At 44.4% G+C, this 27721-nt stretch overlaps 1 protein-coding gene across 1 annotated transcript in view; it reads left to right on the top strand.

The window, feature by feature from the left end:
• Positions 1 to 11516: 11516 nt before the first annotated feature.
• Positions 11517 to 27721, top strand: part of THSD4 (thrombospondin type 1 domain containing 4) — a gene marked incomplete at its 5' end in the record, with an annotated part of 116786 nt that continues 100581 nt past the window's right edge. The window contains 4 exons of the mRNA XM_081337271.1: positions 11517 to 11545; positions 13558 to 13627; positions 18413 to 18843; positions 25451 to 25907. Of these exons, the coding sequence (XP_081193397.1) occupies positions 11517 to 11545; positions 13558 to 13627; positions 18413 to 18843; positions 25451 to 25907 (987 nt within the window). The remainder of the gene's footprint in view (positions 11546 to 13557; positions 13628 to 18412; positions 18844 to 25450; positions 25908 to 27721) is intronic.

Raw genomic sequence — 27721 nt, 5'->3', positions numbered from 1 at the left:
CAACAGCAGCAGCAACAACAACAACAATAATAATAACAATAACAATAATAATAGTTGGAGGGGACCTTGGAGGTCATCTAGTCCAACCCCCTGCTCAGGCAGGAAACTCTACACCATTTCAGACAAATGGCTGTCCAGTCTCTTCTTTAAAACTTCCAGTGTTGAAGCTTTCGCCGCTTCTGGAGGCAGCTTGTTCCACTGGTTAATTGTTCTAACTGTCAGGAATTCTGGGAGTTGAAGTCCACGAGTCATAAAAGAGCCAAGGTTGCCTAGTAGAAAATATTCTTTAAGATGCCACAGGACTTTTGTTTTCAAACAGGGAACGTTTCCACAGCTTTCAAGATGCAAGAAATCTAAGTTGCCCCAATGCACAGATTTCCACTGTGCCTCCTAAACTGGGAGGTAGGACCCTTGACCATCTTCAGGCTACTAAATTTGGCAAGAAAGGCAGTGTTTTAGTTCTCTTTGTAGAAGACCAGATCGTGTTTAAAAAAGGAAGCCTTGCCGTGCTGAAAACTGCCCATAGAATTCTGCAACCAACCATTTCTTTGAAAGTTTCTTTGAACTTTACCAGGTAGCTTCTGTCTATTGTGAGGTACTCCTGGAGAGGTGCGGACGTGAGTTCTCAGCCGTCCTTGCTCACATCCACCTTTGTCCTCTTACGCCTGCTTGATTCTTCTAACTGGGCTTTAATTAACCAGCCCGCACGAACGGTAAGCTGCAGCAGTAGGAAACTTGGACCAGAGATTTTCCCTACTCCGAGCAGTTGCCTTAGACTGCTGGAGGCCGGCAAACTTCTTTGATCAGAGTTGTCAGTCAGTTCCTCCTTTTGCTGTGCAGCTGCAGGCCAAACTTCACTCCTCCCACATTCAAGAAATCATGTTGAACTAATAAGCTACATTTTCACCAGCCCTGAAACTTTTGTCCCTTTTTCTCCAGCCGAATGACCCATGGATTAAATTATTCTACTTCGAAACACATGCTAAGGCCCAGCTCTTTGGAGAAGGCCTAAAGATGGGAACTAGGAGATGAGGGTGACCACCAACTGATGGACTCAGTTACAATGACAATCGGGGCACTGTTGGGAAACCTGAAAGACCAGGTTAAGACCAGAATTTCCTAGAGAAAATCTAGGTTGTCACTATCCATCATCCATCATCCATCATCTATCCACCCACCCATCCATCATTCATCATCCATCATCCATCCATCCAAATAACAGAGTTGGAAGGGACATTGGAGGTCATCTATTCCAACGCCCTGCTCAAGCAGGAGACCCTATCCATTTAAGACAAGTGGCTGTCCAGTCTCTTCTTAAAAACTTTCAGTGATGGAGCATCCGCAACGTCTGAAGGCAAGTCCTTCCACTGATTGATCCATCCATCCATCCATCCATCCATCCATCCATCCATCCATCCATCCATCGCTAGCAATGGACTTTGAGGAACATACTCAAAAGCTGGCTTTGCCTGTCCCTCAGTTAACATGGCTTTGCACAACTTAGATGGTGTCTTAACCAGAAAAAAATTAAGAGCTATTTTTCCCAAACAACTTCTTTTGCTGCCCCATCTTATTGTGTAGCAGCACAAGAGACCTGCAGCATGCAGACAACTCAGCGGCTGGCTCAGGAATTCTGGGAGTTCAGGTCTACAAGTCATAAAAGGGCCAAGTTTGAAGACCACTGGTCTAACCAAATTCAACCAAGGTCCTATGGATGCTGCCACGTAGCTTGCTTAAAATCAGAGAGAGAAAAACATCCTTCCTGTTGGAGAAAAGATTATAATTGCTAACTCCTCTGCGAAGCTGTAGAGTAGAGGTCTCCAACCTTGGCCACTTTAAGACTTGTGGACTTTAAGCGTGGCTGGTTGGGGAATTCTGGGAGTTGAAGTCCACAAGTCTTAAAGTGGCCAAGGTTGGAGACCCTTGCTGTAGAGTTGCAGGCAATTGCTCCCTGATTGGGGACATCTGCTTTAGAGACAGAATAGGATTTAATTCTTTCCACCTTTAGGTATCCAGAGGAAAGATTGGATTCTAGTCAGAGCGGACAGTAGTAAGTTAGATGAATTAAGAAGGTGGACCAAATGCAGACCTTTCATTTTAGGTTCTCTGGGCCCAGCTTAAACCAGAAGTAACTTATTTCCCAAGTGAATTTGTCACAAGTAATGTTAGCAATGTTTGCTAAAAAGAAAGGGTTTCCCCCCCCATTAAGCGATGTACATTTTGGAGGGACCTAATGCTATTACTTACTTCACAGACTAAAGTATAGTGTAAACATAACTTCTATATGCTCTGGGAAACCAAGAAAAAAGATCACATGACTCATTTTATTGCAATATTCATTTTATTGTGGTGGTCTGGAACTGTGTCCGCAATATTTCCGAGGTATGCCTGTAACCTTTCCAGATACGTTGGGTGGAGAAATGCCTGTGGCAGATGTTATTTTCCTTCTCTATGGGGGGGGGGGAGAGAGAGAGAGGGAGGGAGGGAGGGAGAGTACTGGAAAATAATATCCTTGTGGGTCTCACACACAGGGCTGGGAGATTCTCAACATTTGCAGAGGTAGAATTCCTTCCTTCCTTCCTTCCTTCCTTCCTTCCTTCCTTCCTTCCTTCCTTCCTTCCTTCCTTCCTCCCTCCCTCCCTCCCTCCCTCCCTCCCTCCCTCCCTCCTTCCTTCCCTTACCTAATCCTCTTTCCTTCTGTTACTTTCCCCTCAACAACCCTGTGAGGTAGGTTGGGCTGAGAGCCAGCTTTCATGCCAAAGAAGAGACTAGAACTCGCCGTCTCCCAGTTTCTCGTCTGGAGCCTTTATCACTAGGCCCATCTCAGAATACTTTCTTTGTATCTGGGTCTCAGGGCTGTAATAAGTGAATTTGAGTGAATGACGATAAAGCAAAGACACCCGTTCAACACAAGCACGTTGGCCATAAGAATCGCTAAGCCTAGGAAGCAACTTTTGGGGTAGGAAACAGTCTAGCTAGAGAAGGGTTTGGACCAGAAGACCTTCCAGGTCCCTGCCAACTCTGTTATTCTATATTCCGAACAACCTAGTCAGCCCAAGCAAATCTCCTCACACCTGCATGGACCTGTTTGGGGTTCCCCAGAAGATTTCCGGGACGTTCTTGCCCGCCAGGACCGCCAGGTGGCACTGAGAGCATCGTGGAAGAAGCTCTTAAATTTTCCCTGCCTTCTGACAGCTTCGCCTCATTTTCCTCCACTCAGCGGCAACCGACTAGCCGGACCCAGAAGTGCCGAGGAAGGAAGGAAGGAAGCCCGCATGATCCTGCAGGACCTGCCCCGATCTTGGCTAGAGGGCAGCCCACCTTGGTCTCCCATCGTCCAGATGTGAGTCTCTGGGACACCGAAGAAGCTTCAGAAAGTGGCAAGGTAAAAAAAAAAAAGGAAGGGAGGAAGGAGCTTTTCCAGAGATGGCCCGGTAGGACTGAGGACCCTTTCGGCTGGCCTTCCACCAGGTATTTAGCCTAGAGGCATCCCTTCTCACATCTGGATTTTGGGGAGGGTGGGGGCCTTCGACTTGCTTAGACCGAAATGGGAGGAGAACGAGACTTTTCCACTGTGCCAGCAAGGGTTAAAAGCCTTTTGAAGGGCAAGTTGGAACCGCTGGGAAGACATGTGCTTTGCGATGCAGCGTTTGTGCGGGTGTCCAGCCAACAACAGAGTGAGGGACGTGTGATTGTTGTTGCTGATTTCAAAGCCTGGGCTTCGTTCTTTTGTGGGTGCCAAGGTGACCTGCTGCGAAACCCTGAGTGTGTTTCCATGGCATGCAAGGGACGTTACTTCCCAATGTATGGGATTGTGGTCCAATTGCACACCCTGGGTGTCTGTGTGCCAGGACACTCGTGCCAGTTTAGGACACCTGTTGGGCAGTTCTAGGATCCTAAATCAAGACCTCTTCTCTTCTCTTCTCTTCTCTTCTCTTCTCTTCTCTTCTCTTCTCTTCTCTTCTCTTCTCTTCTCTTCTCTTCTCTTCTCTTCTCTTCTCTTCTCTTCTCTTCTCTTCTCTTCCCCTCCCCTCCCCTCCCCTCCCCTCCCCTCCCCTCCCCTCATCTTCCTTCCCTTCCCTTCCCATTTCTCTCTTCCCTCTCCTCTCTCTCTCTCTCTCTCCTCTCTCCTTTCTCTGTTTTGTCTTCTGGAGCTCCCAGGTCTGTGCACGTTCCTTCTTTCTCCTCCTCCTCCTCCTCCTCCTTCTCCTCCTCCTCCTCCTCCTCCTCCTCTTGCAGGGGTTTTTCTCTCTTTCTGCAAAAGTTCCCTTTGCCCCCAGCAGTTAGAAGCTTTGCAGCCAGAGCAAGTCAGAAAAATACGTGTGTCAGGTAGGGAGGGAGCAAAGAAGAGAAATCACTCTTCTCTTTGGCACGGTTCCACCCTTAGCTCTGGAGAATCTGTCTTAGAGACGGGGATGGTGGGGGAAGCCAGTTCCAGACAGGAGACAACCAAAATTTCTTCTGCATTTTAACAACATGGGACAAAACCATTGGGGTTTGCTCTTGCTGGGCTAAAGTCACAGGATGAGTTTCCAGCAAGTGTTGGCGATGGGTTAGGGATCCCAAGGTTTGGAGTCTTCTCCATGGAGTCAGCTGGAGTTGAAGTTTCACGAAGACTTTTTTTTGCAAGTTTTTTATTTTCTATTTTATGGCATTTTCTCCCACCCTGGTCAGAAAAGGTGCTCAGGATATGTGGTACAAGACCATTCTGAGATAGGTTAGATAAGAAAGAGCAGCTTAGACCGGCTTCCTCTTGAACTGTGGAGCTCAGATGAGAATCTAGCCTGGTTTTCGGGTGGGTTTCAAAAAGCTTTGAGGGTTGAATCTCGACTGCTGTGGTTTAGGGACAACCGCGGCATTTTTAGGAAAAGGAGAGAGAGAGAGAAAAAAAAAATCTGCCCTCCGTGCTCTCTTCCAGATTGTGTGTTCTGTTGTGGAAATAACACAGCCTAAAACTGTGTTTTGGTCACGCAGCAAGAGGAAGAAACCCATTTGCCTACAGGGGTAACAAAACAAAAGATGATAATCTGATCGCTGCAGATTGTTGGGGGTTGAAATGGAGGCCGACACAAAAATGCTCTTGTTTCTGGAACTCCAAGCAACAGCTGAAAATGGGCATTTTAATCCTTGCTAAGAATCTCTAAACGCAACCACACCTATCTTGCAAAATTCCTTTGAAATAGTGGCCTGGTTAGTTAGATATGTTTCGAAAGAAAGAAAGAAAGAAAGAAAGAAAGAAAAAGAAAGAAAGAAAGAAAGAAAGAGAAAGAGAGAGAAAGAAGAAAGAAAGAAAGAAAGAAAGAAAGAAAGAAAGAAAGAAAGAAAGAAAGAAAGAAAGAAAGAAAGAAAGAAAAAGTGGTTTCTGCTAAATCCTTTGTTGAGCCCCGAACAGCTTAAAACAATGCATTAAACCAGGGACAGAAAGTCCTCGTCTCACAGCAGTTCATTTAGCGACCGTCGAAAGTTACAAAGGCACTGAAAACAATGACTTATGACCATGCTTCACACTTACGACCGTTGCAGCATCCCTGTGGTCACGTGATCAAAATTCAGACTCTTGGCAACCGACTCATATTTACGACGGTCACAGCATCCCGATGGGTCACCTGACTCCCTTTTTGCGACCTTCTGACAGGCAAAGCCAACAGGGAAGCCGGATTTGCTTAACAACTGTGGGGTTCACTTAGCCACTGAGGTAAGAAAGGTCATAAACTGGGGCAAAATTCACTTCTCGCTTAGCCACAGGAATGCTGGGCTCAGTTGTGGCCGTAAGGCGAGGAGTGCCTGCCTATCTGGCTTTGTGTGTCAGAGAGAATACCGGGGGGGGGGGGGGGAAAGAAATTTGGCTACTGAGCCGATCAGGAACAATAATAGCCTTAAATGGGTTCTCCTCACGGACTCTCTCCTTCCCCTCTGCTTTGTTTCTCAACCTCCCTTTTCCATTCTCCTTCTGCCACCTGTACTTTCCATTGTTTCCTTCACCTGCCGGCACCTGAGGTTCACCTCACCTGTGCCACACCTGGAGCCTCACCTGTCACATGAGGCCGATGATCCGGAGGGTTTTAAGGAGTCTGGAGAAAGCTCACAGGGTTCTGAACTGGACAGTTTGTGTGTGTGTGTGTGTGTGTGTGTGTGTGTGTGTGTGTGTGTGTGTGTGTGTGAAATTGTGAGGAGAACCCATTTAACGCTATTATTTTTTCCTGATTGGCTCAATAACTGAATCCCCCCCCCGATATTCTCTCTGACACACAGCTGAGCCCAAAATTTGTGGCTAAGCGAGAAGTGAGCTTTGCCCCATTTTCTTGCTGTGACCGTCGTAAGGGTGAGGATTGGTTGTGAGGCAACTTTTCTCAGTGTCGTTGGAAGTTCACACAGTTGCTAAACGAATGGCTGGTAAAGTCAGGGGCTCCACTGTGCTCCAAAACCTGAGAGGAACCAGATTATAAACCAATGTTTATAACTATCGCTAATGTTTATAATCTCCTTTGCATCACAAGTGTGACTTCTGGGTAAGTGTGATAACCACTCCCTGTGTGTGTGGTCCTTTTCCTTTAGCTGCACAACCGTTGGAAGGACTGAGGGGATCCTGTGACCTCTTTCCTCTCAGCAGGGGCCTCCCAGATCGAGCAGGCAACCCACACCTGTCCACATCTTGCTTGCTCTGATCTCTTCAGGTAGAGCTGGAGACGGAGGAGAGCAGAGATGGAGATTGGGACTCTTGTCCTCAATGTTCTCCACAACCCAAACGCAGCAGATTCTTACTCTTCCCGAGGAGGCAGGAGAGAGCAAAGAGTTGCAACGAAGATGAAGGAAGGAACGGCCTCATCTCCACATGGGCTTGAGCTTTCAGAGGTCCATGGCAAGTTTTTTGAAACTGGGAGGAAGTCCCTTTGGCTCACCACCTCAGGGCTGGGGCAACTCTAGGGAAGGATGAGCCATTCGCCACCTGGCTGGCTCAGGAATTCTGGGAGTTGAAGTCTACATAACAGAATAACAAAATGACAGAGTTGGAAGAGATCTTGGTTAGACTATCTCTTCTTAAAGGCCACCGGGGATGGAGCACTCACAACTTCTGGAGGCAAGTCCTTCCACTGATTAATGGTCCTCACTGTCAGGAAATAGTTCCAGGTTGGTTCTCTCCTTGATTAGTTTCCATCCGTTGTTTCTTGCCCTGCCTTCAGGTGCTTTGGAGAATAGCTTGACCCCCTCTTCTTTGGGGCAGCCCCTCAGATATTGGAAGGCTGCTATCATGTCACCCCTCACCCTTCTCTTCATTAAACTAGACATGCCCAATTTCTGCAACCACTCTTTGTATGTTTTCGCCTCCACCTCCCTAAATCAGGGGTGTCAAACTGCTGGCCCGCAGGCTGGATGTGTCATCCGGAAGCCGCACCCATCCCATTGCTGGCAATGGCAAAACCGTCCCGATATGTTGCGCAATGTCATGTGACGTTGCGAGTTTGACATGTCTGCCCTAAATCACCTTTGTTGCTCTTCTCTGCCCTCTTTCTAGAGTCTCAATATATATATATTTATATCGTGGTGACCAAAACTGGGTGCAGTATTCCAAGTGTGGTCTTACCAAGGCACTATAAAGTGGTATTAACACTTCATGTGATTTTGATTCTATCCCCCTGTTAATGCAGCCAAGGACATGCTCAGGAATTCTGGGAGTTGAAGTCCACATGCTCAGGAATTCTGGGAGTTGAAGTCCATGGGTGGTCAAGTTACCATAGTTGGCTTTAACTCAACCTTCCTAGAGCAGTGATTGAGCCATCATCTTGGCTATATGTAGATATCCACTTACCCCGTCTCCATGGAAGAACAACAACATAAAAGGATGCGTTTGTGTGTGTGAAACACCCTAGCAAATATCGTTGTGAAGCACACCATCCATTCTGCTTCAAAACGACACACCCAGCCTTTGTACCCCACCCAACCATCACACAAGCCATTAAAAACCTGGCTCCTGTTATATGGGTGATCGGACCTTTTTTTAAAAAAAACAACAACCAAAAACCCTCATCGGAACTCTTTGAAAAGAAACAGAATTTTGATTGCTGGGTGTAGTTGCGTTCTCTGTTGTGAGTCTGGCTCCATGGGAGTTAATCAGCTGGGTGAACCCTGCCCCCCAGTCTTCATGGAGCTAAGTTTTGATCCAGAGGGTGGAAGGATGTTGGAGGGACAGGAGGAAACTGGTTTTGCATGAACGGTTGCGCGATGCCACCGTGTGCCTATCTTTTATGAGTCTGGAGCTCCGAATTGGCCCGAGTGGAAGGTTAGGGAAAGTTGAGTTCCAACTTTCAGGAAGGAGGAAGGAAGCAATTATCCAGCGAGGGAAAGAGAATGGAGGGTTGTTATTTATTTATTAGATGTATATCCTGCCTTTCTTTCGTGCAGCCTCGAGGCAGCATTGAGTTTTAGTTTGAATTCTCATTGAGATGTCATCTTCTTGCATCTCAGAGATTGCTTTAATCCCTGGCAGGAGCATAGCATTTCTTTCCTCAATTCTCCCCTCCCCGCCCCCACCGGAATGTAGGGATCAATTTTTCAAACTTGCAGACATAATTCTAGATTTGGGGCAGCAGCGTTGGCTGGGTGGGTGTGTGTGTCAAAAAATATCCCATCTCTTTCATAGACAGGTCCACTGTCCTGTCTGTCTGTCTGCTTCTCTCTCTGCCTGCCTGCCTGCCTTCCTATCTTCCTATCCACTTATCGGTCCACCCACCCACCCACCAATCCATCCATCCACCCACCCACCCACCCACCCGTCTGTCTGTCTATCTGTCTATCTGTCTATCTGTCTGTCTGTCTGTCTGTCTATCTATCTATCTATCTATCTATCTATCTATCTATCTATCTATCTATCTATCTATCTATCTATCTATCTATCTATCTATCTATCTATCTATCTATCTATCTATCTATCTATCTATCTATCTATCTATCTATCTATCTATCTATCATCTATCTATCTATCTACCTAGCTACCTAGCTATCTAGCTATCTAGCTATCGCTATCTACGTAGCTGTCTACCTTTTTTGAACCTTCATGGCAGAACATCCAGGCATTGCCACACAGGCCCTCATCTTGAAAGAGATGCAACTTATTTTTCCCAGAAAGGTACTGGGTGGGCCTTTTTGGCTACACAAAAGAATTTGGGTCGTAAATCATTGGGGGAAAATTAGTCAGTTTCAAAAAACAAAACAAACCTGACATTTCTTAGCTGCCTCTACTAGAATTGTCAGTAGCAGCTGGCAAAGCGCACACACTAAGCAGAAAGATAAATACCAAGAAAATTTAGTCTTGGCTTGCCATAGATTTAAGTCAACAAGGCAAAATAAAATAAATTACACAGCACAGACCGATCTGCACTTGAATGAGTTTCGGATATAAATCTCAATGAAGTGCAATGGCTTCAGGTTAAAAATTTGTAACTGAGGCCCTTTTCCTTGATATTTGCAGGTACTCCTCAACATACGACCACAATCAACATTTCCATTGCTAAGCAAAGTGATGGTTAAATGAATTGTGTCCGATTTTATCACCTTTTTTGTCACGACTCTGGGACGTTGCAACTGTTGTAAATGCACACACCAGTTCCCAAGCACTTGAATGTTGGTTGCATGACTGTGAGGCTGACTGCAATGGTCATAAGTGTGAGGACTGGTTCTAAGTAACGTTTTCCAGTGCGGTTGAAATTTCAAATCATTGCTAAACATATGAAATAGTAAAAAAAAATCACATCCTGTAGTAGATGAATATCTTAATGCAACGATCTTGATAGGTCTTTGGAATTGATAAAAGGGGGGGAGTTTTAGACTCCTGCAGGAGGTGGGTAGGCTAAATATACAATCGTGGCTTATTCAATACATTGCAGTTAAACCAGGTTCCAGTTCGATGCACCCAGCCTTTCCATGTTCTCTCTTTTTGCAATTTCAAGCTTATTTGGCTTCCAAGTTACAATTTAGCAGAATGGGCTGAAAAATACCACGGTTCCTTCCTCCCCCAGGTCAGCCTGTCTGCATCTTTGATCCTCGGCCATTGGGACGCTGCCCAACGTCCAAGTAAACATTCAGAAGACTTCAATGAGAAAGGGGTCCCAGGCCTATGGAGAAATCCGGATCCAGATTTGGACTCTGTATTCCTGGCATCGTTCTGACGCCACCCCCACCCCCCCCTCTTGAGTTCGGAGGGGCTTCAAACACTGCTTGGTTGTTTTTAGTCCCTTACAAACCATGTTAGTCTTGGCCAGGTCACAAAATCCAACTTCTGTAGCCGATAATGTCAAGTCTGTACAATAAACAGGCTGGAGGCTCTGTGGAGCAGTGGGCAGGGTGGCTTAAGAGATAAGGCTCTCGTTTTGCCCGGCATCTTTCAAGTTATCTGATTGGTTGACAGACAGGGATCAAGGTTTATCTCAAAGGGATGCTGCTCCAGCAAAATGCCTCCCAGTTAGAACAAATTGCTGGTTGTAAAGCGTAAGGCAACCAAGGCGGATAATCTGTAAAAGATTGGGTTGTGTCCTGGCATGAAATGAGACAGATTTTTTTTCCCCACATTTGTCTGCGGCGTTGCTCTTTGGGAATTTTGAAATGCTTTTCTCCAATCTATTGCTAGGATGGGAAGGCTGGTTTTTGCAACTGGGACTGCCTTTTAAAAATTGCTTTTCTCCATCGGAGAGGACTGAATGAAGTTTGGAAAATGACCGCTGAGGAACCGAGCTGGGATTCTTTAGCTTTTATTACATGGTTTGGGAAGAGTTTTAATTAATTTTGGGAAACGTAGCATAGCATTAGCTAAACTTTAACTAAAAGTAGCTTAAAGTGAACTAATTGTTTGGAAACATGGGATAAAATTAGCTAAATTTGGGGAAATTACCGTAGCATAGCATTAGCTGAACTTAGTTTAAAGTTAGCTAATTTGGGGAAATTGGGATAAAGATTAGGTCAATTTGGGGAAATTGGGATAAAAAAGTAGGTAATTTTGGAAAAAATAGCATACAAACATAGTTTGTTGTTTTGGGAAAATGAGCAAAACTTCACCTTATTAAGAACTGCCCATGGGCCACTAATTGTATAAACCAAATTTCCGTTCAGTGGGTCTACAGTTTACAGTAAAAAAAAGTGGGTGATAATGGGAAATTTGGGTCTCCTAATTTTATGACTTTTTGAAATCTGCATTTGAAGATTGGGGGGGGTATGAACATATTTCCAACTTTATTATTATTATTGCATTTTATATCATTTTTTTCTTCTTCTGTTAATTACATATCACAGTCCCCAATGAATATCGGAGTAGTATTTCAACCTTCTTTCATCCTCACAAAAATTCTGAAAAGCTTTGGTTAAAAATGCCGATGAGTAATGAAACCTATTCTTTGTTTCTCCCTGTCTCTTTTTTATTTGTTTTACTTTCCTCAGGATTTTTCTGTAATTCCTCCCCCCACCCCCATTTCAACAAATTGGCAAACGACCTTTGGCTCTCCTGCACGCCATTTTCGGAGTCAAGAACTATGCTAGACAATTTTAAAGGGTCTTTGAGGTGAGTATTGGCCTCCTCCCACCCACCCACCCACCCTGTCCCCCAACTTTCCCAAGACAACTTAGTGTGTGCGGGTGGTCCTCGACCCACGACCACCATTGAGCCCAAAGTTTCTTCCTGTTAAGTGAGACATTTGTTAAGTGAGTTTTGCCCCCATTTTCTGGGATATTGATCGCAAGGAATAAATCTTTTTTTCTTGAGACCTGGTTCTCTTCCTGGGCTTGTTAAAGTAGAGCAAAGATAGCCAAGGGGTTTTCAAACCTTTATAAGGAATGTGTGACTCACTAAAAATTCATTTCACTGTCTGGGTGGGTAAGGACAATGTTGATGGGCTGGTCGGACTGGTTTTGAATATTATAACTGTTTCAGAGATCTCCTTATAGAGGCTGTTGGTGCATTCGGTCCTCGCTTATTTAACTGTGAACTTAAATTGGCCAACACCTTTCAGCGTAGGACAAATTGGCTAATGCTCTTGCTTTGACCCACGTTTTGACACCAGTTTTCTCCAACCTGGTTGATGTGTTCAGATGTGATTAACACTTGAAAGGGAGATTTCTAGATGGAAGATAAGAGTGGGAAGTTAGAACCACACCCGGAAGAAACCCATGGCAATTCATTTCCGTATTATTTCCAGAAAACAATACTGTACATCCAGGCCCACGCAGCCACCAGCCAAAATCGAAGGAGACCTTGACCTCACTGCTTACTCACCCAATTTCTTAAGGACACAGCAAAATCAGATTTACTTTTGGATGCAGGGCGAGAAGGACATGCTCCAAAACTTTAATCTGATTGCAAAACTACACTGGCTAGAAATGAATGCATTTTTTTAATAGCATTGCTCTTGATTACGTCCAGCTTTTATTCACAAACATTTGGCAGGGATTGACGCCTCCCAGATGGAAAGCCATCCTTGATGTCACTTCTACAAAAATCTTGGCAGTGAAACCCATTCATAGTCTGTTCCAAAATATCCTGCCGGTTTTATTTATTTATTTTTCCCCCAGTTTCATTTGGCTGTTTGGGCTTCCTGTATTCTAACATTGCCAGCTTGCAGCAAACCCCCTGTAGAATAGATAGAATCTATTTTTTGCAAAGATGGGGAACAGAAAAAGAAAGGAAAAAAAACATAGGAAGAAGGTAAAAATTCAGACACAGCAAACCAAGCAAGGAGCCATAAACGCAAAGGATGCAAAACATAATTTGACCTGGCGGAAAATAATAATAATGCTTTTTTCCCCCCAAACAGCAAATAAGAGAAATAATTGCTCGGTATGGCAAAGGGAAGATTTAAAGGAGATAGAATACAAAGTGCCTGTCTCTTTGCTCAAAACAGAAAACCGATAGCAGTTTTGTAAGTTGAGTCTGTTTGACATGCAAAACATAAGCATAGTTTTCCATCTGGGCTTTGCATATAAACATTTGCATCACACACCCAAGCCAGGATGATTGTGTTTTCTTTGAAAAATTGTCAGAGTCAATCAGATTGGTCTATGGAGTTCCTCAATCATCCAGGTCATGGTTGTCCCAGAGGTGCTTGCTTTCTTTCCCACCCACCCCCACCGCTCCCCCCCAAAAGGCAACTGCACAGTCTTGATTTTTTCCTTGAAAATGTTTCGCTTCTCATCCAAGAGACTTCTGAAGAAATTTCATGGATGAGAACTGAAATGTTTTCAAAGAAAAAAACCCCAAGAAAGTCCAGTTGCCTTTTTTGGGGGAAAAAAGCATCTTTGGGACAACCATCAATCAGATTGTTAGATATTTGAAGAACTTTTAGCTTTGGAATGAAAACATTTAATCTGGGGTCTCCTTGATGCTGCCTGTACTTAGCTGTTTTCATGACCCAACTAGGTAACACCCTCCATGCTATGAGTGCGCACCCTGTGGCCTTTGGGTGGTGGTGGTCGGCAAACCTCAAGGATGGGCCATCTACACATTTAACCAGAAAGTTGCTGTTGGGTTTTCTCCCTCGTGAAGCAGGAAAGTCAATGATGAACTCTTTTGCCCTGCAGGATTCTGAGTTCCCTAGTCGTGTTGGGATTTCAGCTGGTCATTCCACAGCCTTCCATTGAACACAGAAAGGTGAGTGCTGCGTGTCACGCAAGGACCCGGCATGTACTGTATGGGAGAGTTTTGCAGCTCTGTGTGCTTTAAGGTCTTCCTAAGACAGTTTGAGCAGCTAGCAATGGTCCATTCAGTAGCATTTAAAATGCTGAAATGTCAGTAAAGTTTGCTTTACAGCAGGGGTCTTCAAACTTGGCTGGCTGAGGAATTCTGGGAGTTGAAGTCCACAGGTCTTAAATTGGTCAAGTTTGAAGACCCATGCTCTATAGCTTCACTTTTGGGTGTGCATTGCTTCAAACCTTGTCCTTGATGGATTTTCATCCATTGTCCTGACAAACAGTCCTTGACGTATGACCGCAACCGGAACTCCCATCACCTAGTGATGTGGTCCTTAACTGAGCCATGTATGATTTTGTGACCATTTTACTACAGTCATTAAGCAAACCACACTGTTGTGAACTGGATTGAGTGTGTTTAGGATATAGTGCCCAGATTAAACCGAGCCCAGGCTTCAGATGGTGTGTCAATCGAGCTGGTGGCATCTTTGGGAGAAGCAAAGCCAGCATCTTTTTTTTTTTTGTCCTGTCTCCAGGCAGCCTCTTAAGTGCAAAATCTGATCCTGACTTGAAATTCCATTTCAGTTGGAGCAAGAAGCTCAGCTTTTCTACAATTGGCTGATCTGGCTGCTTAATCCTCATTTGAATGTAACTTTTTCTCTCTCCCTCATCCTTCAGAATCCACCTTTTGTGGGTGAGCAAAAGGCATTTATCTCCTGAAGGCACATCAACACCCATGTTGGCTTTCATCTTGGGTGGGGTGGGATGGGGAGGAGAGGAAAGGAGAGGAAGCCACGGCCAGGCTCTGGGAAACGTAGCCTTTCCTTCAGAGGTTGCCGAGCCTTGTCAGCTCCATTGTTCTGGAAGAATTGGAGCGCCACGCCAAGGCTTTAGCCTTTGTTTCCACTGTTTGGCGGTTTTTTGCACGGGTTAAGCAAGGTCACCAGCACTGGAGCAACTTTGATTTTCAAAATGTGTAGAGTTCTGACTTGCTTCCTGTTGCTCAACCAGGCTGATCTCAGTTCCCCACAGCAGATCATGGTTTAAATCGAGTCATTCTTTGGTGGAAAGTGTTTTTCTTTTGATGACCAACTGGGGTGGTTATTTATCCGGTCTTCTCCGTGTGCCACCAACCATGATGAGAGAACCTAGTTTTGAAGCTCCTATCTCTGCCATTAAACAACCAACAGCAAAGAAAGAAAACGTGGTCCTGTCTCAAGCTTTGCAAAATGTAACATTTTGAGAAGGTTCTCACTTCTTTAGTAGCTTCGACTAAAGTTCTACCTCTGCTTTGAATTCCTTCAGACAGAGAGTTTCCCAAGTTCTTCTCAAAAAGATGAAGCCATTAACTCCACCCCATGTTTTGGAATTGGATCAAGATTATCTTCCTGCCTGCTCAAATTGCTTAATATTGGCAACCCTTGCTGGTAATTCTATCCAAGAGTGGCATCATCTACAAAAGAGAAGTGACAGGACAAGTATGTTTTACAATGAGATTTCTTACATTCACAGCAATGAAACAGTTTTAAAATCAGTCAGCCACTCTGGAAGAACACATGCCAGGCTGGGTTTTGGCCAGGACTGAACTTGATCCGCAGAGATATCAACGTGTCTTCAGCCAAAAATGGATTGTGATAAACCAAGTTCTTCTCCTGCTCCCGACCCGTGTGCTTTCTCATAAACCCACTCATGGAAATTCTTAAGGTTCAGAGGGGTTCATGTTTGGGGGGGGGGAAAGAAATCTTTGTCCACTTTCTACATCTGGTTTGACTCCAGCCTTCTCTGCGTGCTCCAAAAGAATGAGTTTGGGAGGTGATTCAAGGTTACACACGCATGCAAATCTGGGTGACATTAGTCCAGAGCTGTTTGTCCTCTCAACGTCCTTTAAGACCCTTCAGATGTGGTAGGGCTGGTGATTTTTTCCAGACATTGCTCAGTTTCATGGTCTCTTCTGCCTCATTTGCCCATGTGTGATTATGTCTTGTTGATAGTTGTCATATAGTTTGGACAAAACAACCTCAGCAGTTGATAAAAAGGACACCCTTGTTTTCAGATGTAAGAAGGACTCGTATCTCTCCAACCATTCTCTGGATCATCATCCAAAGACAAACATACATATGGTTAGCTCTATCTTTTGAGTAAAATATATTAGAATCTTTGAGTCTAGCTTGGTCAAGAATAACTTTTAGTTAGATAACCACCACTGTTGGGGTCTCATTTCCTATTTGGATTCTTGGAATTATTGTGGCTTCTAATCCCATAAATATTCTCTCTTCAAGGGCTCACACACAGTTTCAACAACTCTGGGTCATGTTTTGAGATCTCAATCTTGTTTCTTCAAAGTCTAACGGAAATGGCTTTGGAAAGTAAAATGCTTGTTGATGGCTGTCTTCGAATAGAATATTTGAATAAAAGCCAGAGCTAGAACACACGTTTAGGAAAATGGATGAATGTCTTGAGCAATTATCTCAGCATTATTTCCTTCTTAGCATATACGTGAAGTTGACTCGGTGAAGGCATAATTCAGAAATGTAGACACAAATAGTTAAGGGAGAGTCTATTGGGTGGCAGTTAATATCACTTTTAACTATTACATTTTGGGGTGGCTCTTATTTTGTTTTTAATGGGAAATCTCCAGCGCTGGCAGATAAATAGCCCAAGCTGAATTAATAGGCGTTGATTCAAAATGTGAAAAATGGATTCTAGTTTTGTAGGTCTGCTTAACATTTAACCTCCCTTTCCTGGTTCCTTTCATCACCCTTTAATTGTGAATCTCATAATTCAGAGGCTGGGTAGTCCAGAAGCAGTCACGGAAAATAGCTGCTGAAGGGCGCAACGTCATACAGATTAGTTATTCTGACTGGCCCCCATCCAAATTGGCCTGTAGGCATCAGCAGGTTGCTGTGTATGTGTGGCCTTTTGCTCCTCTAAGTACCACCGATGATCTTTTAGCACAAAAAAGGCCCAGCTGCCTCTTCCCTGTCCCCAAAAGAAGAGTCCCTCAGGTCTGTACAAAGCCCTTTGGTGATCACCAAAGTCTACCTTTGGAGCTGATGCTTCTCAGACCGTGCTTTCAGCTTGAAAACCCAAAATATCTGGTACTACCTGCCTAGATGTCCCAAAGATGCTTTTCCAAAAGGCAACTGGACTTTCTTGGGGTTTTCCTTGAAAACATTTCACTTCTCATCCAAGAAGCTTCTTCCATTCTAAAGAAGCTTCTGGGATGAGAAGTGAAGCATTTTCAAGGGGAAAAAACCTAAAGAACTCCAGTTGCCTTTTGGAAAAGCATCTTCAGGACAACCAGGACTGGATGATTGAGAATCTCCATAGACATTTACCTCCCTAGATACAGTATGTGACGCTTAGAGCCTCCTTCTGTGTTGGGGAAACGATGTTGGGTGAGCAGGGGAAGAGTTATTGGCCATCTGGGTTGGCCAATTCCAAATATTCTGCCAGCTGGGGAATTCTGGGAGGTGAAGTCCACATGTCTCAACATTGCCAGTGCTGGGCATCCTGGTTTAAAGAGATGCAGATTGGAATGAAGTATGTGGAGTGATGATGGTCTGAAGCACCTTTTTGTGAACCAGTTAGAAGCAGTACACCGCCTTCGTCCATTGTGAATACTTCTATTTTGTCCTTGCTAGCGTTTCTGGCCAAAGTTGCTTTATTTTTGTGCCAAAATTTTAACTGATGGGGAAGGAGAACAAGGCAGATTTCAAACAGGACACGTGCTAAAGTCACCCAGGCTCTTTGTCCCCCCCTCACTTGATGTCATGACTAATAAATGTGCAGGCGCATTTCAAAATGGAGAAACATCTGGATTGCATTGACAGAAGAATCTGGGTATGCATGTAACAAATAAAGATGACACTGAATTAGGTTATGTTGTTAATACGTTTTTGACAAATCCTCCCCTCTTGTCAAGAGTCATTTAAACATGCTCAGTAGTTCCCCTTGAGAACAACTTGGGAGGTGTGGTTTGTGGGAATCTGTGATGCCAGAGCGAGGGCTCTGTGTGTTTTTGTGTGTTTGCATTGTGTACTGCTGCTGTGGACCTGTTGCTCGTTGCTGGCAAGCAGAGTTCAAGCTTTTCCCTCTGGATTTTAAAGTGATTCATTCTCCTAATTTCTGAATCTCTCCCAGCTTTGAAACTAAAGCTCAGAAAATTCCTTTAACTGATGCAGTTGATTAATTGGGTCACAAAGTGACTCCATAAAATTAGCAGCATCTGTGAGACCAGGAAATCCCACCCCCAGGTTCTTCTCTATAGATGTGGTTGGCTAGACCTTCTAGTGTTTCAGCCAATCCAACCTCCCTGTGGAAGATCCATTCAATTCAAGCAGAATACAGCTGGGAGGGACCTTGGAGGTCTTCTAGTGCAACCCCCTGCTCAAGTAGGAGACCCTCTACCATTTCAAACAAATGGCTGTCCGGTCTCTTCTTAAAAACCTCCAGTGTTGGAGCATCTACAACTTCTGGAGGCAAGGCAGAAGTTCTACTGGTTGATTGTTCTGACTGTCAGGAAATTCCTCCTTAGTTCTAGGTTGCTTCTCTCTTGGATAAGTTACCATCCGTTGCTTCTTGTCCTGCCTTCAGGTGCTTTGGAAAATAGGTTGAGAACCATTGTGGTAGAGAATTCCAAATTTGAATTACACATGGTGTAAAATAAATTCTATTATCTTGACCTAGCCTACTTTGAAAATATGACGTTGCCCCACTAACTCATCTCCTCTGATTTCCCTTGCAGGTACCCCAAAGGATAAAAGACGGGAATGTTGCCCCAGAAGAAGAGAGCGGAGGAATCCCCGGGGCTTGGGGCAGCTGGGGACCTTGGTCAGCTTGCTCCAGAAGCTGCAGTGGTGGAGTGATGGTGCAGATGCGGCCATGTCTTCCAGGTTACTACTACGAGAGGACTTCTCACAAGCCTGGGCAGTACTCTGCTTCGGAGAGGGCACTGGCTCATATCCAGCAACTGCCTCAAGAAGACTCTCTGCCTCCTTTCTCTGGTCACATCATCTCAGCCATCCGTACATCTGTCCCTCTTCACAGGAATGAGGAACCACCACGGGCTGCTCTCTCCTCTGGAGGAGGCCGCAATGACAGCCATTGGAGCCGAGCCACCTCAAGAGGGGGTCAAGCTCCTCAATCTCGGAGACGTAGCCCCAAATCAGAAAGAAGGTACCGTAGTTCTTTCTTTCTTTCTTTCTTTCTTTCTTTCTTTCTTTCTTTCTTTCTTTCTTTCTTTCTTTCTTTCTTTCTTTCTTTCTTTCTTTCTTTCTTTCTTTCTTTCTTTCTTTCCTTCCTTCCTTCCTTCCTTCCTTCCTTCCTTCCTTCCTTCCTTCCTTCCTCCTCCTCCGTCTTTTTTCACATTCCTGAAAAATGTTCAATTGTAAGGTCCATCTCATGGATGAGTGCAATAAGAGGTCCTTTGGCCCCTTTATTATGAAACTATTTCCCTCCTACATGCTTCTTAGAGACAAATTTGTTTATTTTTGCTTTTAGCTAGTAAATTTGAAGCTTTTTCTTAAATTGTTTAATTGCAGATATGTATTGACAGACAGCATTTTTCTTAATTCGCTTTTTTTCATTCTTACTATGTAAATTAGTTAGACAAGATGGTATTTCTGTGTAAGGTTACAGATAAATACTTCTGGGAAACTACTACATTTCCTCTGGAGTTTAGATGTGTCTTCTTCCAAATTTAGGTTGCAGGACGTTGCAAGATGAACTTCAGAGCAGTCAGGTGTAGACTTGTCCCGTTAAGTTTTCTACAGTAGCTCTGGGGGAAAGACTTGACATCAAACAAGCTCAAGTGCAGATAGATGTCTGCATGCTAGGAGCATTAAAATAAAACCCCTCCCCCACCCCTGGCAAAGGAAAAACAGAAGCAACAGTTCACACGGAACAAATAATGGTAAATAAGGACTCTTCCTCATTCTTGGAATGAGAATTTATAATTTCCTTTCTTCTAAACATTTTCCCCATTCCTTCTCCAAAAATCTCCTAGCAACTTGAAGAAAAGGGGTTTCAGTGGGGCCACAGGTGGTTGGCTGGGCCCTGTGCAATCGACTGCATTTTGATGTCCCTTCTACGATCAATTTCTACATCTCTCCTTTATCTTTGTCTCTTGTCTGTGCCTCTGCTTCCCATACCTCTCTTCTCTGTCTCTAAAACGATATCTAAGCCTAAGCCCAACTCTACCTCTACAGTAAATAAGTATTTTATAACCTGTGGCTGCCATTGGTCAACAGGCAAATCCTTCCTTGGCTTCATGAGCAAAACTACAACCTCCAGTCAAAATTTTAGATATGCCTCAAAGACGCAGATATGCGCCTTTGGACACAGGATTCCTTCAGCGATCTGTCCTATGATAAGGACTATCCTCTATTTTGTGCAAGGATGAATAAAACCAGGAACCTCTGGTGTGGGATCAGCCTTGCCTGAATATTCCCCAAAAACTGATCTCTGACCACTAAGTCAGGGCTTTTCAACCAGTGGTACAGGTACCACCTGTGGTACATTGGCACCTGGCAGGTGGTACGCGACAATCCTAGAAAAGTAGTAGCGGGGGAGGGGAATGAGCTGAATTGGTGGCAGCACCACACAAGCCTGAGTGAGAGACAGCTGGAGCTGCAGGGCTGTCAGGGCTCAGCGGAAGCACCAGGATCAGCGCTTCTTCGGGGCTGTCAGGGCTCAGCGGAAGCGCCAGAATCAGTGCCAGGCTCCAGCTGGAGCTCGGCACTGATCCTGGCGCTTCTGAGCCCAGAAGAAGTGCCGATCAGCTGGAATGTTGCAACATCTCCAGGCTCTTGTGATTTACATTTATTTATTTTATTTATTTATTTTTATTATATTTATATCCCGCCCTTCTCCGAAGACTCAGGGCGGCTTACAAGGTTAGCAGTAGCCTTCATTCTATGTATATGCCTGCTTATTAGGGCTTTCACACACACACACCCCAAGCGGCATTATTACAAAGTCAGCTTATTGCCCCCAACAATCTGGGTCCTCATTTTACCTACCTCGGAAGGATGGAAGGATGAGTCAACCTTGAGCCTGGTGGGATGCTTGGCAACCGATTCATATTTATGACAGTCACAGTGTCCCAGGGTCATGTGAAGTGACCAAAACCTGCTGCAACCACCCAGCAGATGGGGAGAATAAAAACCAAACACCCCCCACCCCACCCCACCCCACCCCACTGCCAATCCTCAACAGAAATGCTCACAACAATGAAAACATGGGACAGGAGGAAGAGCGCCACTGGGCGGGCAGGCAGGTGTGTTGCTCGGCTGTGGCTTGGGGGGGGCACTTTTTCCAGTGCCATTTTTCGAACAGTCACTAAGCAAACTGTTGTAAGTCAAGGACTACTTGTACTTCATCACTTTTTTCCTTTGGGGGGGGTCATCAAGTTTTTGACCCCTTGCTAGGCGACTGGTGGTGCTCGGATGTTGCCATATCCTAAAAGTGGTAGAATGGGTGAAAAGGTTGAAAATCCCTGCACTAAGTCATGTAAAATCCCTTCCTAGCTTTGGTCCATGTGTCATTAAAGCAGGACGTCTCTCTCTTGAGAAGCGTCTCCATCCTCCTTTGCTGTCCTGGATGCTGTTGAGCTTCGCTTGAGGCTGGCTGCCCCTTTGCTTCAGCCCAGAAAGGTCTGGATTTAGCAACTGTGGGATCCCCATGGAATAGGGAACAGCTGTCGGTCTGGAGGGGGAGAATCTCTCTTTCAGGGAATTTCCTGTGTGCATTTCTTACAGCTGCGCCATCGTAACATCAAACTAGGCTGCAAAACCCAGGCGTTTCAATCCTCGATCTGGGTTTATTGTTAAAAGGGCCTTCAAAATGACCCTTCAGTCCAGCTGACCCTCTTGGAGAGGACGATATTCAGCTGCTTCATTGGCAATGGCAAAGAGAGAATTGGAAAGGGGAAAAAAATTAAAATAGAAATGAAGTGAAATGAAAAGGCTTTTAATGCGATAAAGCACAATTTATGTTTGTCTTTTCTTTTTTCTTGCAAGAACTTCCAGGAGATAAAGTAAATAGTTGGTGGATCCAACTAGAAGAAGAAGAAAAAAGGCAAAATGATTTTCACTGAGTGGGTTTGTTTTTTTTGAGTGTCTCCAGATGGGAAACACTGCCAGGATGTTTTCAACTTAATTCTAGGGTTAGAGTTTATTTATTTAGAATATTAACACTGTCACCTATTTTAAAACCTGAACTGGGTGGCTCACAACCATAATATTGATCAGTTGGGAAGCTTTGCTGGTAGTTTGTTCCTCCGTCTCTTTTTCTCCTCAAAGCTAAGGAAAACATCGAAGATACTGGAAAGTAGAAATTAGGAATTATGATCGAGACAAACTCATTCTAAAGATGTATCTGGAGGAGAGCCAGAACATTTCCCAAAGTCACAAAATGTTTGTACCAGTCAGTAGGAAGGTCGTAGAAATGGCTTTGATGGTGCTAAGCTGTTGAGCTGGTGCCCAAATGTGGGCATCAAGTAAGAGTTACTGGGCACTGTTTAAAGACTTTTAAAGCACTTCATGGCTAAGGATCACGCAGTGAAGGACCTTCTTTCTCTAAATTTGCTTGTCCCTAGCATGTCCTCTTGACGCTTCTTCTAGAAGTTGGAGGAAAGACGGATAGCTGTTAATTAAGGTCTTCTTAGGTGGACTTTTGTAATTTTGGTGCAGACACACCAACCGAGGTTTGTTTTTTTTTGGAGATATTTTATGGAAAATTAACACAAATATTATCATCAAGAGAGGGTGAATGGTTACATCACCAGGAAGAAATGGACTTACAAGGGTAAGTCAAAAAAAGAGTTAATCTGGAAAGCTAGCTATGGTTTATTGGGAAAGGGTCATAATCCCTTGTGGTAGACAATTCGGTAAGACCCAGGACGTTTGGGCAGTTTGCACTGAAGGTTCTATCTGATGCAACATTGCTCTGAAACACCTTCCAACATCTAGAGCAGTGGCTATGGCAGGAAGTGTAGATGTTTTGCCTCTCTGATAAATCTGAGCCAAGGGCTCCACCAAACATTTTATTTTTTCCAGAGGCAACACATCTCCTGCAAGCTGCTTCCACTTCTTCATGACTAACAGATGACTTTCCAAAGGAGATATGCCCCTCTGGCGTTCTTCCAGGGCTAACCACTGAAAAAGCCAGCTTGATAAATAATACTCCAAAGCACACAGGCGTAGGGAATTGGTCCTGGATATTGCAGATGTGAACCTGTGAAGCTCAGCACACACAAACACAGGGACAGATTTGACCCACAACTATTGGCCTGTGTCCGTGTAGTAGATGAAAGGATGGGGAGATGGTCTCCTCCCACATCATGTCATCCTGGATCAAGATGTTTGTCCTGGAAGAAGGATTTCCTACTGCCCTCACCTGTCACGTAAAAGGTCACTAGCAGTACTAAGACTTTGTCTTTTGCTGGTTATAGGAGCTCTGGGTCCATTATGAGCCAAGAGGGTTGGGGCAGGCTTTGCATTTGAATCAAATTCTTTGTAGACTTCCCTTTGGAGAGGAAAAAATAAGGCAGTTGTCAGAGAGATTTATGAGCTGGGTGGGTGACTTAGTCTTAAAAAAACGTTCACAGGAATTAAGTCTCTCTCCCTTGCTTATGAAAAATATGAATGGGAAGAGTTGGGCAACAGTTTATCAAATACATTTTTTTATACCCTGAAAGGTTTGGAGAGGCCAGAGGAAAAAATTGTACCAAGGAAGGGATCCGGGAATTAGCACGTTCTCAGTTGGCTGGAATTTAGATTTCCTTCCTGCCAATCTAGCTTGTTCTGCTGTGGAGTTCATGCCTAGCTTCTGCCTGGGCCTTGCACCCAGGTCCAAACCTTCTGGGCTACCCAGACTGGCTTTTGGGAAACTGCAAACAAAATCTCACACGGAGAAGGCAGCTAGCTTAAGAAAGCTGGCCTACTGTTGGAAGCATGGATGTAAAACTGGGGAAGAAATGACAGACAAATAAAGTGGGTGTATTTTTCTGTCCTCTCCCTTCATGAATTAAACCTATTTGGGGGGTCTTCAACCCCCATTTTCTGTGTGCTTTTCCCGCTTTCACAGAGCAGGATCTGCACAACCGGTGAATAACATTTGTGGTCATGGAAAGGGCTTCAGTAGCTGGGAGGAAAATGAATCTCAAGGCTGAATGCGGTTTGGGGGTGTCAGATGGTTCACACACACACACACACACACACACACACACACACACACACACACACACACACCAGAATGAGGGAACAAGATGAGGCTCTGAGGTTTTTGTAATTGTTCTGAAGGGAGTTGAATTTCCTCCACACCCGGGAGGAGCAATGGAGCAAAACGAAACATTGGCTCTAGATGCCTATCTGCTCAGTTCACATTAGACAAAATGTTCCTGCTAATTTACACCATGGAGAAAGAGAACAGTAGTAGCTGAAGGGGGGGGGGAGAGGGGGGAGATGTGGAAAGAAGAAACTGGAGTCCATCATATCTGATGGAGAAAATTGATCAAAGGACATTTTCACCCAGTCTGACTGTTAAAATAATTGATTTTGCACGGTTGGTTTTGACAGCGCCATGATGCTTAAGGTAGATCCTGGCATCAAATAGGCAAAATGAAACCCAGCTTCCCTTATTCTTAAAACAAGCTGCTTTAAACCCTCCTCCTCCATTTTTTGTTTGTTTTTGAATGCTGATTCAAATCCTGTGTGACACAGATACACACACACACACACAAAACTATTGTGGGTTACGCTCAATACGTTGCATTGATGGCTGCTGAACTAATCAAATTGTTTTGCACGAGCTATCTTTATCATGAGGGTTGTGTCTTCCTTATGAAACGTGTCCTTCTTTTAGGCAGAGAGAGGACAAGTCTGAAAATATGAAGGGTCCGTGAAAACCATCGCTTCATTTGCTCACTAGATAAATTGCCTTTCCTGGTTCCAAATTTTCAGTCTCACTCTAAACGCTACCATTTGTGAGACTCCCAATTCTTGGCGCCTCAACCTGAGATTAACCGTAACTTCTGGAGCCTAGAAATACACACACACACACACACACACACGTGAGGTCTCAGGGTGGGTGAATGAGAGATACCAGCAGCTTACATTTTTTATCACTGAGATAATACTTCTGTTTTAGATAAGTCCAGCAAGTCTGGAAGTCTGGTCAGATGTCCTCACGGTTGTATCTGGTACATGTTTTTCAACACGTGTTATCTGTTAAACAGTAGCTTGTTTTCTGATGATCACAAAGGGTTCTTCTCCCCCACCCCGTTCCTTTCACTGGCATTCTCCTTGGATAAATGTTGTTTTCAAGGTACAGAAAAAACCTCCTCTTCTTCACCAAACGATTAATGCCTTGTATTCCACATTTGGTATTTGCTGTCTGGCACCCTACAAAGCTTGGTTGCTTGAAGCTTGAGGAGATACTTGCAATGCTGGAAACTTGAAAAGTGAACAAGTAGACTGCCCCTCCTCCCCAAGAATTGTCCTCTCGTTGTCCTTTTTAATATGAGAATTATGAACAAGAGAGTCTGCTGCATAACTGAGTCTAGATGGACTTGTGGTCCATGCTGAACATCTTCTGTCCTTCTGATTTCTTGAAAGCCTTCTATGAGTGCATTCATCCATCCCTCTAAGCTGCAGGAGAGAAGTAGTGAAGCCTATTGGGATGGTATTTGGCTGATCAGATCCGGAACTGGTCTTGAAGCTGTTGGTTGCTTGTTCTGAAGCATGATAGATCGTCTGCTTTCTCCTCCTCTCTCTGTCCTTAGAGGCCGAAATAAAAGCCCCATTGGACCTGGGAAATATGGCTACGGGAAAGTTCCCTACATCCTCCCACTGCAGACAGACACGGGACAATCGGCACACAAACCCCGCAAGCATCGTCAGTCCATGCAGCCTGCACAAAACCAACAAGGGACTGGTGGCATCTCCACTTTTGCCCATCCAGGTAGCCCTTCCCATCATCATCCTGGAGGAACCTACCAAGGTGACCACCGATCTTCTCCAGCCAGGTCTCAGGTTGCGAGCAGCTCTTACCATCAACAGCCAGGGTCCCATTTTCAAGCCTTCCCAGCAGCATCTCGAAGTTTGTTCCAGGGCACAGAACGGGGCAGGCATCTCTTTGGAGCGTCTTATCCACCCGTCCAAGGGCAGATGTCCGCTCAGCCGGCCGCTGCAATTGTGTGCACCGGGGCCTACAAGCAGTACAGACTCTGCAATACGAACGTAAGTTTGTCCTTTGTGCTCTGGCCTTTCCACACCTGCTTCCACAAATTCTTGTTTTGAGCTTAGGAGTTTTGCAGAGAAGAAAGGAAGCACACTAGACCTCTTGGGTGATCTGAATTGGATTGGCTTGAATTGGATACTTTATTTGGCCAAGTGTGATGAAAGAGACAAGGAATTTGTCTCCGGTTCAGAAGCTCTCAGTGTACATGCAAAGCAACAGAGAGAATGACAATAAGACAGGTAGACTTTGACTTACGACTACAAATTTTGAGCCCAAAATTTCTGTTGCTAAGCTAGACAGTTGTTAAGTGAGTTTTGCCCTATTTTACGACCTTTCCTGCCACAGTTGTTAAGTAAATCACTGCCATTTTTTAAGTTAGTAACAGGGTTGTTAAGTGAATCTGGCTTCCCCATTGACTTAGCTGGTCAAGAGATCATAGAAGGACATCAGGTGACCCCAGGATACTGCAGCCATCATCAATATTAAGCAGTTGCCAAGCATCTGAATTTTGATCACATGACCACAGAGATGCTGAAGTGGTCGTAAGTGTGAAAAACGGTCATAAGTCACTTTTTTTCAGTGCCGATGTGTTGAATAGTCACTAAATGAATTGTTTAAGTCAAGGACTAGCTGTACCAATAAAAGGGGGAAGTAAAGACGATAATAATAATAAAAAATAAGAATAATACTACAGCTATACTACATGGGTAAATATGCATAGACCTTAGACCGTACTGTGAGAGTAGGTGTTCAGCAGAGTGATGGCAAGAGGGAAAACCTGTCCCTGTGTCTAGTTGTCTTGGCATACGACCAGTGGTGGGATTCAGCCGGTTCGCACCTCTTCGGCAGAACCGGTAGCTAATTTTTTGTTGCCCAGGCCCAGAATGGACTTCCGGAAGCAGCATCCACACAGAGAACTGGTTGTTCACCTATTTAATCCCGCCACTGCATATGATGCTCTATAGCGCCATCCTGAGGGAAGGAGGTGAAATAGTTTATGTCCAGGATGTGAGGGATCTACAGATATCTTCTCAACCCTTCTTCTGACTTGCGCAATATACAGGTCTCCTATCTGAATATTTGTCTAGAACATTACAAAGTTCCTTGTGTTATTTTATTTTATTTTTTCAAGTGAACACAGCTCCTTTCTGTCTCCACTTCCTCTGCACTCTTCTTCCTTATTAAAAACATCTTTAAGAAAATAGTTATGGGGCAACTCATCATGGTTTCAGCTGCTACCCAGTTGGGTGTCATGACCTCACTGTGCCCTAGATGAATAGTTTAAACACCAAATCATAAAAAGAGAGGCAGGTGGGCTTGCACCGGACCCTGGAAAATCTACTGTGTTTATCCACCTTCTGCATGATCTCCCAGAACATACATTTAGGCAGTAATTTAATTTATTAGCCAAAATATTTTAAGGGCTCCTACTAGCAGGCAGAGAACAACATTTTTTTCTTTTATTTGGAACATTCTCTGTGGTTAATATAATTTATCGGGGGGGGGGGAGAGAAGAGCTCTCTTAATTGGAATTGTAGTGTTGGGTCACTTCCCCTTATGGATTCTGGTGGGGCAGTTAATTAATAACAAATTAACTCAATCTGCTTTTCTCCATTAGGTCATTTCCTTGCGGTTATAGTTTTAATGTTTTTTTCATGTAGAGCAGAACTCATTTTTCATGAGTGACACATTGGATCGTATACAGTTTCAGCTTAGATGGTTTGGTCTACATGCTTCTGAAAACACATTTAAAGCTCAGGGCTCTCTGGAAGGGTGATGGTTTTTTTTTTATAATTAAGATTAATCGTCCATT

Source organism: Vipera berus, assembly GCF_964194415.1.
Source record: "Vipera berus genome assembly, chromosome: 12".
NCBI classification, from domain to species: Eukaryota; Metazoa; Chordata; class Lepidosauria; order Squamata; family Viperidae; genus Vipera; species Vipera berus.
The sequence above is the reverse complement of the archived record's forward strand: the minus strand, read 5'-3'. Positions and strand labels throughout refer to the sequence as shown.